At 41.3% G+C, this 20,656-nt stretch overlaps 1 protein-coding gene across 1 annotated transcript in view; it reads left to right on the top strand.

The window, feature by feature from the left end:
• The window catches only part of DGKI (diacylglycerol kinase iota), a 379,645-nt gene that overhangs the window by 202,129 nt on the left and 156,860 nt on the right, over positions 1 to 20,656 (top strand). Inside the window, 5 exon segments of the mRNA XM_054564265.1 lie at positions 4,584 to 4,666; positions 6,700 to 6,760; positions 15,297 to 15,410; positions 16,916 to 17,053; positions 20,206 to 20,284. Coding sequence (XP_054420240.1) covers positions 4,584 to 4,666; positions 6,700 to 6,760; positions 15,297 to 15,410; positions 16,916 to 17,053; positions 20,206 to 20,284 — 475 coding nt within the window.

The raw sequence follows: 20,656 nt of genomic DNA, 5'->3' as shown, positions 1-20,656 counted from the left end.
GAGCGTTAAGGGCACCTGACCCTGGCTTCCAAGCTGATCAGTGTGAAATCCCAGCGCCAGGGTGTGGCGTGGCGTGGGGTGGACCCTGGGTCTGAGCTCCCAAGGACCTTATTCGTAGGTGGTAGGAAGAAAGTGTGCTCAGTCTGTAGACGGGCTCCTCCCGACCAAGTTCCCACCAGCATCTGTGGACAAGCTTCCCCAGACCAGGGCCATTCCTCCTAAGTCAAGGGCAAGTCAACCTCTTAAAGATTGACTTATACTACTCATCTGTATGGGGAGAATGAGGAGACAAAAAGGTATAAATGATGTCAAATATTTGAACCCCCAAACTGTTTTTCAGTACTCAAATGACTTCCATGAAGGTGTTGTGTTCTGCAATGCGCAAGCTGGGGATAAATTAAGAAGCATTATGTTTAGATAAAATTTTAGTCCCTTAACACTTGGATTAGGCTGGGAAGAGGGTAGAAGGGCAGCCGGTGACGGTGCGTGCCAAAATTCAGGCTTGAGATCTTCTTGTCAAGCTGGCCTCAACAGAAGGAATTTAAACAACCAAACAAGGATAATGTGCAAACCCCCAAGTTGGGACTTTTTCCAAGTCCCAATATTTGTGGGAATGCCAGGGCAGCTGTCTTAGTCTATTCAGGCTGCTAAAACAGAATACCATAGACTGGGTGGCCGACAAACAACAGAAATTCATTTTTCATAATTCCAGGGGCTGGGAAGTCCAAGATCAAGGCACCAGCCAATCTGATGTCTGGTGAGAACTCATTTCCTGGCCCACAGACAGCAGGGTCTTCACAGGGCAGTGGTCGGGGGAGCTCCCTGGTGGCCCCACCCTCATGCCCCAAGCACCTCCCAAAGCCCCGCCTCCTAGTACCATCAGATTGAGGGGCAGGATTTCACCACAGGAATTTGGGAGGAACACCTTTAGTCCACAGCCGCGGCCAAAACCCAAACCAGGTCACCTAGCCCCTCAGACAGGTCTAGGCTCTGGATGTCTAGCTGCTTAATCTGCAGCCAGACAAGTGTATCAACATGTGCATCCAGCTCCCCTCGTTAAAACATTTCAGTGACCCTTATCATTTGTAAAATAAAGCCCACGCTCCTCAGCATTGGTGACCTAGCGCACAACTCACTTGGGTCGCCTGCCACTCCTGCCTCATGGTTCAAAGACTGGATGGAATGTAGTGTTTCTGTGGTGTGTGTTGCTGTCTTTATCCTGAAGCTTCTCTCTCTACTCATCTTTCAAGACAAAGTCCGAGTATCGTCTGTAGGAAGCCTCCATCTAGTCCCCAGATTTGAGCTTAGAGTATCTCCTTTGGCCACGCATTCTGCTCATTCGGCATCTCTTCCATAGCATTCACCACCTTTAATGAGCTGGTTTATTGCATTGTTCTCCTCCTGAGCTCCTGGCTGTGCACGTGGGCACCCGGAGGGAGCCGAATACGTGTTTACTAAGTAAATTAGGTATTTCTTAGGGGTTGTTCAGAGTCTGTTTCAAATACTTATTTCGTAACCTCTTCCCCCCATTACCTTTTATCTTCCTCATGGCTCTCTTCTCATGTGGGCAGTTCTTGCCGTGATCTTGGTAGTGACTCTGACATAATACCTGTGATACCTGTGACAAGGCTCGCTGAGTAACGTATGTGAGTGTTTCAGCTTACACAAGAGCTGCAGTGCTCTGAGGAAGACTGAGGGGCTGTTTGAGCCGACCCATCCTTCATTGCTTCTCCATACCCCCAAATCATTGTCTTTTATGAGCAATTCATAGAACTTCCTCTTGAGGACAGTATCTTCTCTGTCTAGTCCATCTTTTCTGTCCCCTCCCATAAAACTGTGTCTCACACATAGAGGGTGAACGGCTGAATCCTGTTTATTTCCCTCAAGAACAATCTATTTTCTAGGACATTGTTTTCTTCTCTCCCACTCTGTTCCCCAGTACCTAGAGCTGGAAAGAACAGTTTTATCACTCCAGAGAAATATCCAATCTTACAATATCTTAAAAAGCTCTGTGGTCAATGAGGTATTACAGCTACAACTGTATGTATGAAAACCCTGTCCAGAGAGCATGGGAATTATCTTGTAATCTATTTTTTCATTTACAGAAAACTACACTCTCGCACAAGAGTTGCAGTTCTTGCATGTGGCACACGGCGACTTGTTAGTGAATGACAGTTGTATAAATCCCTGAGTGTATTTAAAAGAAATGACTATTCCTGGTGAATTAGTATTTGTCTGACCATTCAGTTCTATTGAATAAATTATCTCGTTTAAAGTTCTAAAGTAGCTTATTTTAGGGGTAATGGCAGAGTTAGTAGAACTGACTTAAATGTTAGACTTTTTTATTCCAGCTACCAAAAATGATTTAAAACAATGCCATGCTTTCGTTCAGACACCCCATTTTCTTTTTTGTCGGCTAATGATTAAATTTTAGAAAGATTCCTTTTTGAAAGAAGAAATTATAGAATGACTGAATGTAATGCGCAGCTACGCCAGTTATCTTTGCACAACTGCAGAGGGCATTATTCTCACAGGCGGTGATGTCAGTGGCGCCTCCTACAGGCGGGCAGTGCAAAGTTTGTCAGCCTTGGTTAACACCCCTTCCCTCAAAAGGAGAAATGGCGATAATTAGGTGTTTCAACGAACAGAAATTGAAAAATGAGCAACAACAAAACGGTGTCACTCAAGCCTTCTAGAGAAATTTTAGATAAAGGAAATAAGCTCTAAATGCTTTGCATTTCTATTTCTACACATCCGTCAAGCACCTAGTACTGTATGCATAGCAGAAGAAGCCGAAATTGAGAAGTGCGCTCGACCGTAGCCAAAGGTAGAAAGGAATAATTAACATCAACAATTCATATTGCTCTAGGAATCTACAGATGAAAATTAATTTTCTAGCAAGTCATTTAGAAATCTTTAATAACTTGGTTTGTCATTAAAATGACTTTTGAACATAAAAGATTACTTGAGATAATCCCCAACTGACCTGATACAAGGGCCCAGTATGGGAAGAAAGAAAATGACTCAGTATTTAGGTAGTATTACGTGTCTAAAGCTATGTCTGAATTTTACATGAAGCAAAAGACGTCCTTCGGTGAAACTATAGGATTAGATGTAATAGTTAAGGATAGAATATTATTACTAAATTTATAGGAAGCACATGATGAAGCAGAACTTTTTTAAATTTTTAGTAGGTTTGGATGAAATGAAGAACGAAAGACCCGCATTGGCCCCTGTAATTACTGGTGTAACAATGTGATAGATAATTGTAAACCAGACTTTAGCCCTCATACCCTCAAGTGCAATTTAATGACTAGATTAACAAGGAGCAAAAAAGAAAAGGAGTAACATTTAGAAAAGGCCTATTTTGTGCCATATACTATGCTAGGTACATACCCATTACTGATTCATTTAATTCTCATAATTACCTTGAGGAGTATACATCGCCCTCCTATTTTATTAAATATATGCTGAATTTCTGCAAGATTATAAATGCCTGCAATCCCCCAGTTAGAACACCCATGTTATTTTTAACTCAAATACTGTGCTAGTTCTACCATACTAGCATGGCCTTCAAATACAGCACAGTAGGTATAAAAATGTAGGGTTATTCTGAGAAAAAGCCATTGTGACTTCTAATAAAGGAACAATAATTATAAGCAACAAACTCTGCCTACTGATCGAATACTGTTTGCGGTGGTCGATAATTGGCCTAAATAAAGCACTTTACCCATTTTAAAATCTCATTGGATGCTGTGTAATAAAAAGGTCCTTTATTTCTTTGCTCAGTTCACTTTCAGAATTGATCTTTAGAAGGGCCTTGTGTTTGCCACGATGATCATTTCTATAAATGTCACATTGACTTAAAACATTCCCAGAGTGTTCATGTGTGAGAGAAATGTTTGGTTTGGACAAAGAGATATAGACATGGAAATTGAAAAATGTCAAAGGAAGATTTGATGCCACTAACTGGAGAAGTTATATATGTGTATTATAAATAATGGGGGGGGGGGCCTGTTGTACTTTTGCTTCAGTTAAAAATTTTTTCAATAAAGTCATACTTGTCTCATACTGCCCGTATTTTCTGTTGCGCAAAGGCAATAGTAATCTGCACATTAAAGTAAAAATGAATGTTAAAGTACATAGGCTGACTAATAATTTCCCTGCATGGATTTTCATACACTAAGTAATGATGGTAAAACTGGTAGTTACTGTTCATTAAGCACTTGGTGCATGTTACACACTGTGCGTGCCTCTCAAACATTATTGCATTTAATCCTTGAAATAAGTCTGTGAACGAGGCTTTCTTGTCTCCACATTAAAGAGGAGAGAGCTGAGCTTAATGAAAGTGAGGAACTTGCCAGAGTTACACAGGATAAGCTGCAGTCTAACCTGGGCATTGGCCCAAGACCAAGATTTTAACCACCTCTCTAATCTGTTAGGTATTATTTTAGGTATTAATTAATACAATTAGGTATTATTTTAGATTCTAGGGTTTATTATTTTTATTTTTTAAATAAGCAGCTAATATTTGGAAATTTCTTCCCATTATTGTCTCTCTTTTTTCTTCCCCCCCCTTATAGGGAACCAAAGTCCTGCAGATGTTTATGTGGTACCTGAATCCACGGCAAGTCTTTGATCTTTCTCAGGAAGGGCCGAAAGATGCGTAAGTCTGGAAATACCCTCCATGGTCCGTACCATTTTAGGCAAGTGAGAAGGACTTCCTGTGCTGGTGTTATTTGGTTCCCTTGTGAAATATTTTCTAACCATCTCTCATCGACTTTCTCATCTGTACTGTCCTTCCTTTAAAACTCTACCGGACGTTTCCACTCCTACTCTTCATGGGGTTAATTCCCTTCAAAACCCATCTTCTCGGTTGTTAACTCATGAGTGTTTCTTGTGTGTTTGCTGCGTATGAATGTGCAACTGTCGCCTGTGAGCAAACCTGGGAACTGAGAAAGGATCCGTCACTTTTCCGTTTATGCACGTACAACTTTGGACGTGTACATTAATGGAAACGTAAGTGTGTCTCTGTAGACAGTGGCCATATTTGTTTAAGAATGTATCCATGTGTTTGGATGAGAGGTTCTGTGTGCCCATCTGTGTCCATTTGGGAGACTGATTCATGAACTGATTATACCTTTGGATTTCATGTCAGAGTGGGGGAGACCTTTTAATTTCTGCTCAATCCCTTTTCTGAGCTTCTCAGAAATGACATGCTCTGTTTTTGTTAGCAGTGTTGACAATCAAGTCTACATGGAGGTGGCATGTATCTCATCCCTTCCCTTTGCTGCAGGGAAAGGGGAGGGACATTGTCGCTGCTCTCTGGTTCCTTTTGTAAAACTCATCTATTAAAATAGTTTGGATGTCATCTGATAAAGACTGTAGCTTAAGAGATACTAATTCTTTCCAAATAGGTAACTGTTAGACACAAAGAAATATCAGCTCATGACACCAGACACCTGCTAGGGACCTGTTAACTGTAATGAACATTTTTTTTTCCCTTTCCTTTTGGCCCTATTTATGGTGCCAGATTTACAGCAGCTTCAAGTTGTATTAAATGATATGTTGCTTTTTGAAAGACTGTCATAAAGTTTGTGCTCTAAAAAAGAAATATTAGCTTAGATAATTTCTAGGGAAACAATATTTCTGTAGGAAAGGATAAATTATATATATTTAAGCATGCAGAACATTAAATACACAAATTAATTTCTGCGGACATTCTCTTACTCTATGAGCACTTTTGCCACTAGAGGGCGCTATGAGACTCCGCTGGGTTCCACGCCACCCCCGAACCCTGTCTTTGGAAGTACCAGGGCAAATCTGGTACCCTGCCTTTTGCCCTTTCAGATGCGTACTTTTCTTAATATTGTATCACTTCAGTTAGATTTTAGGTAGACACTTCATAGATCAGCATAAAAACATGGCATGACAGCAAATATTTTTTAAAAATATTATTTGATTTGAATAGGTGACGTTTTCTAGAACAGTGCCATTAACAGCTTTACTTAGGCAAACATTGTAGCAGACAGAGATGGTATCATGGTATTTTGTTAAGAGCCAACATGAAAAATAAAATGGTCTAATTTCAGGCAGCCAAATTTAAAAATACAGAAAAACCAGTGAACCTTCCCTCGTTGGAGTGAGGCGTATAAATGGGGTTTGGCTGTCAGTGAGTGGAGAGGCGGGCGGAGGTCGGGGTGCGGTCGCAGTGCCGGTGGGGTTCCTCCCCCTGCCTCTCTAAGAGAGTCTTCCTAGGGTTCAGAGTGGGCGGGTGAGGTTTGAAAAAATAAATAAATCCGCAAAAAGCTAATAGAAGATAAGGGGGAGCTAGAGAAGGCCAGCTGACTGCCGGTTGATGATGAGAAAGGAGAAAGGACAATCATGGGAAAAGAAAAGGGCGAAAGAGGGTCAAAGCCAATGCGGAAAATAACGTGGGCTGACACCTTGACAGGAATGATGGGCCGTGCCACTCCAGGACGTCCTCAAATCCCCTTCCAGGGTGGGCTCTTTAAAAATGACGTTTGCTGCTAACCTCTGAACCAGCTGTGAGAGTCGGTCCTTTTGTGATAACTTGGTATTATCCTCATGATTATACATTTTCGCCAGTCCTCCGCCCGCCATTTTGCCACGTGCTCTCTCTGTTCTGTGGCCAGCGATACGCTCTTCTGTTAACTTTTCCTTCTCTTTCCTCTACAGGCTTGAGTTGTATAGGAAAGTACCAAATCTGCGGATTCTGGCCTGTGGCGGGGATGGAACGGTAGGTCCTTGAAATAGAATCCAGCTCTCACCCTTATTTCTTCCACCTTTCTTTGGTTTCCCTTAGGATAGTTCTCTTCATTCATTCCCACCGCACAGTCTGTCCACTCCACTAAAACGTCGTCTGTCTCTCTCCTGTGAATCATCACGGGGGCTCAGGGGTAGGAGGGACTGCGTCGTCATCCTCACAGATTCAAACTTGATCTTTCTAAATTGTATCACTCCCTCCATTCTGCTGTGTTCTTTCCTGTTCCACGAAGTAGGGATGTGGTCGGATCATCAGAATGAAGACTATAGATGGCTAAATTCTTTTGAAAATACCAACTGACCTATTCAGCTTGTTCTTAATAAGTGGTTACAACAATTAAGGAGAGTATGCGCGCACAATTGAATTATTGTAATTTTTTCCAATGGAAATACAACTTAAAATACTGGCTGATATTGGTTTGCCTTAAAGATCATTGCTTGGTTCCATTTGTAGTCATTTTTGAAGAAAAGATGGAATTGGGCTGAAATTTAATGTTGTGAATGTATTTGCCTCTGTTTATGTGTCTCTTCTATTCCTCCATTTGCCCTCTATTTATTTAGCAACATAACATGGGATGAGGAGTCTGCTGCCCAGTGTCTTTTGATTCTGTATATGGGGTCTGCTCTCATAGGACCCAGCCTTTTATTATGAACTATCTATGGCTTTTCTCTAATTTCTCTAATTAGAATATCTTATTCTCAAAGTAGCAATAGAAACCTAATTGTATGCCTGTTATCATATGAGCACTTAATGCAATATTAGATACACATCATACACTAATAAGTGAAATTGGGGAAAAAAGAAGTGAACCCACTTGTTTTTCAAGATTCCTTGTGAGAGAAAAACATTTTTTATATGCATGTGACAGTAGTGTTTGCTATTCTTAGAGATTCACGATACACATTATTGGCTTATAAAGTTTATCATTAAGTCTTACAGCAAAGAAGCCAAACCTATTTCACTTTGTTTAACCCAGTGTTTTCCAAAATTATTTGACCATGGAATTCTTTTCTCCTATAATACTAATTAAATTTCAATCAATTATAGTGTAGATATGATAATGGGGAATTTTCCCCACGTTCTTTAGTAAGAATTAGGTCCAAACAAATCTGCCGTGGAGAAATATATATATTATTCATTAAATCGATATAGAAGAAACCAATGAATAGACATACAGAGTCTTCTAGATCAACCGTCGCCCAGTTAGCTGTCTTTAAGAAAAGGATAAACCTTTTTGTGACCCTTTTCTATGGTTACCTCCCTTCACTGAGGACCTACTTGCCCCCCTCTATGTGTCAAGCGTCCCACTCACCCTTTTCTCCTCGAAATCACGGTGATGGCAGCAGACAAGTTGAGGAAATGCCTGGTGTCCTGAATTTGTAGTCCTTCCTCTTTCTTGAGCGACTGTGGCCTCCAGTCCACATCAGCTGCCAATTCCATCGTCCTGTCTCAGGCTTCCTCGTGCATTTGGGCGCTCCCCCTTCCAGACTCCCCCCCCCCCCCCGCCCAACCTCCCATCACCTGCGCCCCACCCCCGCTCCCACGCTGCTTTCGGCTTCCTTTCCTGTGCTCGGCAGACAGACGTAGGAAGCACTGCTCTCTGGATTATATGGCATTGGGGCCTGCTCTGAAACGAGATAAGTATTTTAAAACATGGGATTTCAAAATATACAGGACAAAGAGACGACAGCCAAGTTAGGCACTTGTGAAATACCTATAATTATGGAGCCTGAGCCAACATTCGAAAGGAAAATGAAAAGATAGAAGTAGAAGGTAGTCTATTCTGTCAAGAAAACCTGACAAACCAGGAGTTTCAGGACAGAGGGAGTGGTTATATCCTTCAGGAGAGACTGGAGAATTATCGTTGAATTTGGAGACTAGGAAGTAACTGGTGGTTTTCAAGAAGATGGTTTCAATAGGGCGTCTGGGATTAAACCCAGAATGATGAGTCATCACGACCAGATCCAATTCCAGTACTGAATTGCTGTGAATGCACTCTGGTACCACAGCATCCTCCTTGACTTGTAGACTATTTGGTTCTCCAACGTGTCTTATCTTACCTTTTCTTGCATTTCTTTCCTAAGCATACTGTAATTAACAAATATTTCACAAAGCTTAAATATAACTTCTTTTATGTTCTAGATACTTTTTTTCTCTCAGGGGCCTTATCGGTGTTCCTAACTTCACGTTTCACATCCTTCCACATAACTCAAAAGTGTACTGGCTGTGTTTATACTTGAGTCCTTTGCCATGGGCATGCCTAAAATAAAAGCAGTCTATCTATCCTTAAGTCGGTGCATACTTTTGAACTAATTACTTCAGTCAGTGGTGACCCCTGTAGTCCAATCGCTCAGAATCAAAACTTTGATTATTTGGTACCTTAGGTAAAACCAGGATTCCTTTGATTTTACTTTGTTAAAATAAGGTTTTTTTTGGTGAAGGATAGCTATATGGGATTTATGAAATATGTATCCAGGTATGTGATTGATATTTTTAATTTTATCAGTTTAGAACATGGAACTTGGAATTTTTATGGGAGGGGGCAGAGTTTATATTAAAAAAAGGTATCCTGATGGGCACATGAAGAAAGTCTGCTGGCTTGAGAGAAGTGAGGCATAATTATCGAGAACATCAGGTATATATTTGCCGTAAGGTATTGAGCCCCCAGTTGACCTGCCTGCCACTAGAAAGGCTGTCAGAATCCTGTCAGTATAGTGCCAAGATTCAAGGTGGAATCAGACATGGCACATTTTTGACTGATTAAGATGAGGATCTATTAACCATTAATCATATTAGTTTAAGTGTACAGAGTATTACTTAATATACAGACATCTTGCATGAATTTGGAAAAAAGTTGTGAGGCTTCAGTGAGAGTTTAGTTTTTGTTACTAACAAATACAAGGAGGCAGAGTGATGGATCTTTCAATATTACACTTGGAGGTGGAAGAGGAGGTTTTGCCACTATGCCTGTGAACTTTGGCGGATTCCCTGACTTCTTTTGAGACATTCTAGATCTGCTAAGGATACATTTGGGTCTCCAAGGTTCTTCACAGCTGTAGCTTTATAATGGTATTGACCATTGCTGTTCAAGAGAACGATAATGTAAGCCACGGTTTAAATTTTAAGTTTTCTAGAAGGCACTTAAGAGGGATGAAAACGAAGCAGGTGAAATTAATTTTTTTCCTTTTTATTGAATTGATTGGGGTGATACTAGTTAACAAAACTACATAGGTTTCAGGCGCACAATTCCACAGCAGGTCATCTGGGCACTGTATTGTGTGCTAACACCTCTTTATAGTACAGTTTATTTCACCTAAAATACCCAAAATAATATCATCTCAAAATGCAGTTAATCTAGAACTCATCAATGAGCTGTTTTATGTTTAGTTTGCACTGTCTTTGAAACCTGGCATGGATTTTATAACTAAGACGCATCCAGTCTGGACTAGCCACATCCTAGTGCCCCGTTGCCGTGTGTGGCCAGGGGTTGCACGTCAGCCTCTTGGTAACTGGTTCGCGTGAGCCTGAGGTTGCCACGTAGCTGCAGGTGTTGCACGAGCTGGCCCCATCTTCGATCTCCGAGCTGAAATGGAAACTCAGCTAACTCAGGAATGACCTCCAGCCTTCGTGCTTATAAACTAGAAGCAGTCTTTCGGTGGTCATGTGGTACACTGGTATTCTCTCCCTTTGTTGGCCACATCTCCACCCATCTAACTCGGCTTAAATATTGAAGAGCATGTGAACCTAGGCACTAAAGGCATATTCATGCCCCCTCCCCTTCGGAGGGCCCCCTCAAGTGTGACATGGTCCCTCGCTCTCTGGCTCTGACCTTGATGAGCTGGGCTGGACCAGCAGGAGCATCTGTCACCATGTTAATGTCTTTCCAGAGGCCTAGGATTAAATTGACTCTAGTCAATTTGACCCACTTCATGCCTATTTCTCCTCCAGGTGAGTTAAACCCTAAGCAGAAGGCATCCCTGGACCCTAGCCCACTACAGCCGCAGCCCGGAAGGAAGTAGTGGTTCCCTTTGCTTGATAGGGGCAAGCAGATCATTCAAGCCCCTCTGCTCCTGCACCCCCAACCCCAGCCTCACCCACATATAATGGGATATATTCCACCCTCTGTCAAGAGAAAGCAGGTGGTACCCCTCAGTAGTAGTCATTGGGATAAGTCATTTGAACTTTCTACTTCAAAAAGCTCATACCTTGACTCATCTTGATTTCATTAGGGTTGATTTTCAACATTTCTTTTAACACATGGTGACTTTTTAAACTCTTTACTGCAAATGTAAATTAAAATATCAAAGAGAAGAATCATAGCGTACATTTTTAGAAAGGGACACCCCGCTGTTAAATGTCTTATCTTTCAGAGTTCAGAAATGTTGCCCTGTTTTTCTCTGATTTCTCAGTTTCCGTAGCCTTCATTTCCCTTCCCGCATGGAATATAAGGAAATGCAGTGTGCGTCCTATTCAAAGACGCCCATTCACTGTCCTCTCCACCCTTGAGCCGCAGCTAATGTTAGCATAGTGCGGAATAAGAATTGCACTCAAAATGTACTTGGGGAGCTTTCGGTGTCAGCTAATGCTGAGCGTGGACAGGAGGTGGCAGCATTGGCTAGCTGCTGCTGCAGCGGCCCGGCTGGGCTGTTTGGGGACAAGGCCCGGGACTGGGGTTCCAGATCTTTCTGCCTCCCTTTTCCTAACACAAGGAAAGGAAAGAACTCTCTGCAAACTGGAAAATGATTTCACCCCATTGGGGTAATTTCCTTTAGTTATGGTGGAACATATGCCAAGTGCTATGTATTGCAATTAATTAAATCAGTTAATTGAAGGGGTGCTGGAAAAGCTGGTGGAGATGATTTGGGGACATGTGGAGGCCCCAGCAAACACAGTCCCTGCCCATGAACTTGCCGCCTGCACCTCTAACAGGAACAGGTTCCTGGTTATGGGGAAGGGAGGGCTGCCAATGAACAGCTTTGAGCCTTGAGGTCTTGTATACAGTCTTGCTCATGAAGGACAGAGACACCGATTAGTACTCAAGATCATTTATGTCTCTTGCTGTTGTAGGTGTATTTATTTTCATTCTCTTTTTTATAGCACCTTTCTGCTGCATGGAAGTTACAGGACACTTATTTCAAAGTCCTTTGAAAATTATTTGTATTTAATGTGCTGTAAATGAATCCCCTGACCTTCCATCCATCTAAGTATTCTTTCTGTGATTTAGAATTTTTCTTTGCAGGCTCCTTTCCAGATTCTTTCTTTGCATCCCTTTCTTTGCATCTTTTCCTTCCTTTTTTTAGATTTTATTTATTTTTAGAAAGAGGGGAAGTAAGGGAGAGGAAGAGGGAGAAAAATATTGATGTGCAAGAGAAACATTGACTGGTTGCCTCTTCTTTGCGCCATAACTGGGGACAGAACCTGCAACCCAGGCATGTGCCCTGGCCAGGAATCGACTCAGCAGCCTTTCGAATTGCAGGATGATGCCCAGTCCACTGAGCCACACCAGTCAGGGCTCCTTTCTAGTAGTTTGAATGGCTTCCAGGACTCTTGAGACTACTTTTCTGTGGGTGGCTAAGGCTCCCACCCGAGGACCTGTCAGGGTGTTTCAGGAGTGTCAGGGAGCTAGTGGGAAGTGGGGCTGACTGTCAGACAAGCTTTCTCCTGCCAGCCCTAACACGTCTCAACTTTCTATGGACTACAGCCTCAGGCTGTGTGGTTCTTCACCTTTATTTCCGGGGCAAGAGGGAGCCTGGTTCCTATGTGGCCTCCTGCCAGCAGGGGGCGAACTCTTATTCCCCATTTTCATCGGACAAAAGCCAGACTCCTGGCTTCCTCTGCTTGCACCTTTGTGTTTTGTTTCTGGCCCGGGAAGATTTTTCTTTTTCTCATTGTTCCATGTAGAGTGAAATGGGATATTGAAAGTGTGAACTAATAAGCATGCTCTTTGTTAAGAAAAGAGATGCATATTTCAACTAACCATAAGGAAAAAAAAAATTTAATTTAAATCTACCCCAAAGAGACTGGGTTGACTTGTGAGTAGAAACCATAAAAAGCAGGTTAAATGTTCATCTCAGAGAAGTTTTAAAGAGTCTGCCTTCCTTCCCCTTCTCTGAATGAGACATTGGATTAGATTTCCGCTTCCTTCTGCTGCATTTTGGAGAGTCTGGGCCTGCTCTGGGCTGTTGGCGTCTGCGGTCCACGATCCCTGATGGCTGGGATTTCTGGGTTTTCACATCCTTCTTAATGCTCTTTAAATCCTCTTTCTGTACTTTATTAGAGGTGCCTCCTTTTGCTGAGTTTTGTGTGTGCAGCACAGGAACAATGTGTAGCACGGTCGCCCGTTGTATTTTAGCATCTGGCATTTCCCCCTTTTAGTCCAATATTCAGTAGAAAGCTTCGTTAGTGTCGCGTGTAAACGAAGGGCTGGGAGTGCTGGGTCCGAATCTAAGGAGCTGTCTAAGAGTAAGTGGCCCCACTCGGGGGAATGGAGGGCCTTTTTGACACTTGCGTGGATTGGGATTTCTATCTTACCTGATTGGGCGAATGTTTGTGCCGTGCTTTTCTAAAAGGTTAACACAGTTTTAGACTTGGTGATGGATGGGGAAGGTTTTCATCCTGGGAAGTAATCAATGTGGAGGGGAGAGGGTTTTAGGTGGAAATTAACAGACCTGATATGACTGAGACTTCTTATTCATTCCGGAGCCAATTACAAGACCTCTCTGCTCCTCAGTTAACACATAGGCAAATCAACTGAATTTGAATATGTAATTCCTAAGTTTTCTCAGTGCTTCAGAGATTCCCAGAGTGCACGCCACCATCTCCAGGATGGCCAGGCCCTGTCCAGAACTGGGGTTAGTTCTCTGTTAAGAGGCTCCCCGCACCGGAGTGGCTAAGAGGTTTGGCCTTCAGTGTTCAGCATACCTGATACTGAATGCCGGCTACCACATAAGTGATGTGTACTAAGAAGCTCATTGCCCCTTCCAAGTCTCAATTTCCTCATCTACAAAATGGAGATGAAAATTATATTCAACTCATAGAGTTGTTCTGAAGTTTATAAGACAGTTCGTTAGAGAACTTTGCTCAGGGACCAGCACATAGAAAGCAGCCAGCAGCTCACTCGGTCTGTTCATTGGAAGCTCGTTGGCAGCAGACGTTCTACCCTGTCTGCCTTAGCCCAGCGCATTTATCTTCTTATTTCAATTGCTTAGTTGTGTTATTTACATGTAATACAGTTCAATGAATGTACTGTTGAAGCACAATTTTTAAAAAAATTTAAAAAACATGATTCATACAAATATGTAATCAATACATGTCAAAATGTATTTCTAATACAATGACAGTTGATGTACTATCGAATTATACACTTGAAACCAATATAACTTTATTAACCAGTATCACCCCAATAAATTTAATTAAAAATTTTATTTAGCTCTTTAATGAAGGAACAAACAAAACAATAAAGCTGATTTTTTGGAGAAGTAGAGGAAAAGGGTTATGTAGTTTAAACCAAAATGATTTTTCTAAATTTGAGACAAAATTGGTTTAGGTCCTCTGGAAGACTTAAAACTATAATCTTTAAAGCAATCTTCTCAACATTTGTCTCTCTGAGGACAGAAATCTTCAAGTTAACCTATAGTTATATGGTTCTTAGGCCTGTTAAATACTGTGCTAATATGACATTGTGAGAATGTTCAAGTTTGTTTTTGCTCTTTTCAAGTTTGGGATAATTTTTCTAAATAGTTACAATAAGGCTAAATCTTAGAAAAAGATTACATAGGAATATGATTCTAGTGTATAAGTATTTTCTGCCTAAACTTGTAATTTATAAGTACTAGATCCAGCCCTAATTATGTTTTCATAATGTTTCATTAAGGGGTATATAAGGGTATTTAGGAAAACACCACTAATTTCTAAGATGATACCATGGAGGGTAACCATTTAACCGGCGCTTACAGGGGCCATGCACCATAGTAAGGGCTTTTTATACATATTTTACTTTATATACAATCTTGGGAGATAGTTATTATTATCTCCATTTTGAAAATCATGTAAACGAGTCTCAGTGATGTTAGATAATTTAATCAAGATTACAGAGCCAGTATGAGCCAGAAGTGAAATTCAGTCTAATTCTGAGTCCTGTGTTCCCTCCAGTGCCTTATGCTATATACTTCCCTACATTTTAAACTCTCTTCAGCTGTAAAGTAGATCTCCAGTTAAACACACAGATGAATGGTCTAGTTTTGCTTATAGGACAGGGCATGTACAAAATGGTCCTTTTCCCTGCAAGATGGTTGCCACTTTGAAACAGCCTGAGATAAGAGGTCTTTCTGTTCCCTGGACACTGGATTAAAATGTTTTTTTTGTTTTTGTTTTTGTTTTTGTGGTTTTTTTTTTTAAGGAAAAATAAAACTGCTTGATTTTGTTCTGTAAAGCCACCTCCTCTCAGGTTGTCTTCCCTGTAACTTATCTATCTTTCTTATCACTCTTCTGGCCCCCGATCTGTCTGCAGGTGGGCTGGATCCTTTCCATTCTGGACGAACTGCAGCTGAGCCCGCAGCCTCCTGTCGGGGTCCTTCCTCTGGGCACTGGGAACGACCTGGCTCGAACCCTCAACTGGGGCGGGGTAAGAGCTGCTCTCAGGGGCTGCCCGCGCCGCCCAGCAGCTGGGTCCCCTGGGCCACAGATGTCCTCATGGCAGGGCAATATGCTACTGTTGTGTAAGGAATAAGTTAGAGTCAAGAACCAAGGTACCCATGATGGACGATTTTATCTGGTAATTTATAATCAGCTAGAAAAGAAGGGAACATTTGAGATTTTAAAAAACGGGGGTTAGTACCCACACCGGGGGCTTTCTGAGCTCTCCACAAAGACAGTGGGTGGGCTGTCCTCAAGTCTTCGTGTAAACCAACCACACAGACTTGAATTGATCCTGACCACAGCCCTGGCCGGGACAGCAAATCTGATTAAGATTTACAATCCTCTGGGAAAGCCATAGCTTTGTCTTTCTTTATTTTCTTTCTTTCTTTTTTTTTTTTTTTTGTGAGCATTCAGTTTCTCTGGTCAGTGTCATCCTGGTTTTGGCTGAACAGGTGACTGACCGTCCTTTCCATTATGGAACTGACAGCCAACTTCAGACAAAGCTTAGTAGAGGCAGTTTACCTGTCACCAACCAGCCATTTTATTATTATTATTCTTTCTTTGTTTTTTGTATTTTATATTCCTGAGATAGTAAGAAGGCACAATATGCTAATGTATGCAGCCCACCAGCTTTTTATGTGCTCATCGGAGACCATTGCCTGGGCTGGGCTCCCTGAAAATTATCTTTAGATACTAGAAGATACAGTTTGACTTTGGGTGAATCAATTAACCTCCTATAGGTCTTCTTTTTCAGTATAAATAATAAATACAGGGTGGGGCAAAGGTAGATTTAGTTGTGAGTATACAAAAGAATTTATTCTTATTATTTATTAATTATTGTATTATTTTCTACATGAACAATTATAACCCTACTTTTGCCTCTTCCTGTATTTACACGAAGTAACTAACATATTATCAGTGTTACTTCCTGTCATCCAGATCAATGACCTGACAACCCTTAATAATCGTGCTATCAGTAATGTGTGCTCAGGGAGTGTCTTCCTATCAGGGCTATTCCTCAGTCAGACTTGGGTCATGGAAGGAACGGTGTCCTACTAAAAGTTAGGGGGACATGAGTAAAATGTGACATTAACAGAAGAAATTGTCTATTGGAGGCTGCTTTGGTTTTTTCTCCCCCTTCCCACATACACACTTGCTCTGTACATCTCACAGATTCCTTTAGAAGGAGGCCTGAGGGATCCTGTTTTTCTTTGATTAAAGCAGCCATCTTGCCTGGACCCCAAAACCTACCAGCAACTAGCAGTTCTCAGTGTCAGCAAAAATTATTCTTCAGCTTAAACCAGCTAGCGTTAGCATTTCTGTGCACATTACCTGTGACTGTTGTCTTAAATAGTACAGTTTACTGTCCTGGCCTTGCTAATTACAAAATAAATAGAGAGCTATAGTAGAGGGCTCTTCTTTGCATGAAAGACCTTTGGCTGTACCGTTCGTCACTCCAGACTCCAATGGATGTGTTCTTTGATTCCTTAGGGATACACTGATGAGCCTGTTTCCAAGATCCTTTGCCAAGTAGAGGATGGGACAATTGTACAGCTAGACCGCTGGAACCTCCACGTGGAAAGAAACCCAGACTTGCCTCCAGAAGAACTTGAAGATGGCGTATGCAAGGTCAGAGGGTTCTTTCTTCCACAGAAAGGAACCCTGGGGCATCTGTCATGGGAAATACACTTATGGCTGGAGGGTCATGTCCTGATTTCTTCCTATGAGATAACAGGATAGTGTTTAAGTTCATGGCTACTACAGCTTTGCATGTAACACTACCCAATTATTCTGCCCCATAGGCTTCTAAAGACCTAGATTTCTACCTGCTTCTAGAGTTCTGGGAGCTGTTCTCTGACCTCAACTTCTACACCAGGAACACATGTATCCGTGTTATAACCTTTCAAGTTCATTGCAAACTCTTAACCTAAGAGAAGATGAAATATGTATGTTCTGAAGCATTAGGTACACAGCCTTTTGAAAGCAGGATAACCTCCTGAGATTTCTGGCTTGATATGAAATACTCTGAGTGTTTAGGAAGAATTAACTAAACCAATTTCATCCATTGCTTAGAACTTGAAGATGCCTACGTAAATGTTTTGATTTAGTGCTTTTTCATTAGTGACTGAGTTTTTATTTCAACCCAAGAGAAACCAAGGGACACAGTTGTAAATATACTAGTATGGAGCTTCCATGGAACATTTGGTTCTAAGTTCTGGCCTCAATTTCAGGTAAATTTGGTAGGTTGCTAAGTAGCCACTTCCTCCATATTACTTCTCCCCTTTTTTCTGTGGTATTGTTTTCAATCTTTTGTATGCATCTAGATTTCCAGGTGTGCTTGTTCAACAGTGCAGGTAGAAGGCCCAGCCCCAGAGACTTTCATTAAGTAAATGCAGGGTTAAGGCCCAGGCATCTGCAAACAGCATCACTGCTACGTTGGATCATGCCATTGATTCAGGCCAAGATTTCATGGATGCTTCAGCCCTAAAATAGATTGAACTGGATAGCATTTTCAACCAAACTGACCTCCACTTATTCACTAAAACATGTTTGCCTTGTCTTCATGGGTTTTGTTTTTTTCACCTAAACCATGATCCAGCTATTGTAAGGTTTTTGGTACATATCATGATTGCTCAGTTGATCTTCAGTTCATAATGTCACAGTGTTGTTTAAATAGCACTTACCATCTCGGATATATATCTTTCTAATGTATTGGATGTACAGAAATTGGATAGAAAGCAGTCAGAGTAAAAAGAAGTATACCACATGGAAATTTTAAGGTCCTTTCTCCACCACACTTAGAATGGTAAGGCCCTCAATAGAAATCTATATTTAACTCTCTTCCCAACAGCTCAAGAAATGGAAAGACTTCTTGCTGCAGCCAGGGAACATTAATCCAGATAATTAAAGGGCTATGAAAATGGATTTTTGAAGAGATGTGTAGGAAATTGGGGCAATTTTTCCTGGAAAATACGAGTAAGAACTTAATAACAGACTAAATTGGGATATTATTTATGGGATGGTGGCCAGACATTCCCCTGAGTTATCGGTGGAAGCTAAGAAAGGGGCTAGAACTGTAGCCAAAGGAACATAAATGGTAGAGATGAACATATCTGAGCCCTTGGCAGGGCTGCTAACCCTGGCTGTCATTATAAGGACTGGTATTTTGTTTCAGGGCAGGAACTGGACATTCTCAAATAGGAAGCCAGGAAAGTGAGACAAGATTTTGGCATTGTTCTATGTGTTTAGCTTCTCTCCCGGTTCTCCTGTTAGCTGTAACCATTTCTAAGGGCTGATTTGACCTCTGAATCATTATAAGCTCTGGCTCAGGGCTTTCCATGAGGGGGTTCGTTCTTTATTTCCATTAGGGGCCAAGGCAACCCACTTTCTTTCTTTCTGCATTAATGTGTCTCCCTCATTCTTCCTCTCATTTCATTTTTCTCTTCGTGGCACAAGGTTCATTCTCTTTTTTCTCTTACTGGGGGTCAAGTTGTTGCTCTCGTCAAATAGAAACTCTTACTGATCAAGGAGCAGTGAGACACTGTAATAAACTTCCTTTTGGAATCTGGAGTGTTAAACACTTATTTCTAATAGACAAGAAGTGCATTTTTATCTGGAGGATAAACTTGATCGTCCTCTGGAAACATTATCTACACTGAGGTAAAGTTACCGCTCTGTTTCCTTTAATGTTTATCTTCCACTCTGAGAGCAGAAGGTAAAGTGAAAGAATCACCATTTCCCTTCTACCATTTTCCACATGCCTTTCAATTGTTCAGACATGGAACTGCAGTCTTAAAGTAGCATTAATTTTGCAGCTTTAATTCAGGATTTTAGGTTGTGTGGTTCTCTCTTTTACTCCGCGGCAGCAGGGACAGCCGGTGACCCAGAGGATTCTGGGAAGGAAAGCTAAGGCTTGTGTGTGCATGTCTATGTCTGTGTTTGCATATTTCACAGTCACATTAAAGATACAGGGTTTGAAGAGGGGAAAAGGCAGTCAAATATGTGGCAATGGAAGGAGACTTTCGGTGGTGAGCACAAAATAGAGCTTGCCGACATATTGTAAAGTTGTACACCTGTAATTTTTTATAAAATTATTAACCAATGTTATCCCAATAAGTTTAATGCGAAATATAAAAGATTTGATAGACTAAATAGGAATCTGAATATTGCTGATAAATAAATGTGTGTGTACATATGTGTATATATATATTTCTTTTTTCCTGTAGATTGAGGATAGCTGAGTGTCTCCCACTGCCTTATTGCTTATATGACTTTTGTCAAAAATATTTTTTAAAAAAATAGGTGAAGGGCAAACAAATTAAATGTTCAATTTAAGTTGCAATATTAATATGCTGAATATAATCCTTGAAAACAATGTATCCACTGATTAAGTAGGTCAGACACGATCCTGATGAATGAATTTACTTTCTAAGTTTGAGCAGTGAGTCATTCTCTGTAACTCTTGCAAGCGTGCATCCCTCAGCTTCATAAGGTTCTCTTATTACAACTTCCACAAGAATGGTTCTTGTTTAATAATTTGTATTTGTATCCCTTGTTTCCTATACTATTTAAAATTCTTGGGAGTATTATTTGACTTAAGCTTTGATTAATGAATTAATTCAGACATCCCCGTTCCTCCTTGGTAAACACCCTCTACCCGGAGTTGTGACTGACCTTCTCCAGGGGACGGGCGCAGAGATGGGTGTCTGGCTTTACTTTTATTTCTCTCTTTCCTGCCTGGTTCCACACAACTTTACCTCTCCCTTTGCTCATCATTGCAGCTTCCTCTGAATGTTTTCAATAACTACTTCAGCCTTGGATTTGACGCCCATGTCACACTGGAGTTCCATGAATCCAGAGGTGAGGACAGCGTTCCATTCCCATCTCCCAGGGAGGAAGTTCCCAGCAGGTGTTTTGCATGTTCCCTTCTGTTTCCTATCACAAGTTGACAGAGTGCTGCCATGTTGTTACATGGTGCCCTCCATGATGATCCTGGCAGATAGACAAGATAGGAACTCACCATAAATAGGACCCTGAGACCTCATTGTCTTGCGTTGCAAAGATGGGAAGAGACGGGACCAGATATGTGCTCCAGGTCTCAGGACTGCTGCTCTTGAAATTTAACTAGAAAGTTTGAAGTTCGTGAGCTACTAAGAAATAATAAAGATTCTTCCACTAAAGTCATCGGGATACTCATAGTTTCTCAAACCATCGGTTATGGTGCAACCCTTC

Source organism: Pteronotus mesoamericanus, unplaced genomic scaffold, assembly GCF_021234165.1.
Source record: "Pteronotus mesoamericanus isolate MK-2021 breed Mesoamerican mustached bat unplaced genomic scaffold, CSHL_Meso_final scaffold_85, whole genome shotgun sequence".
NCBI lineage: Eukaryota > Metazoa > Chordata > Mammalia > Chiroptera > Mormoopidae > Pteronotus > Pteronotus mesoamericanus.
This window is presented reverse-complemented; position numbering and strand designations above follow the sequence as displayed.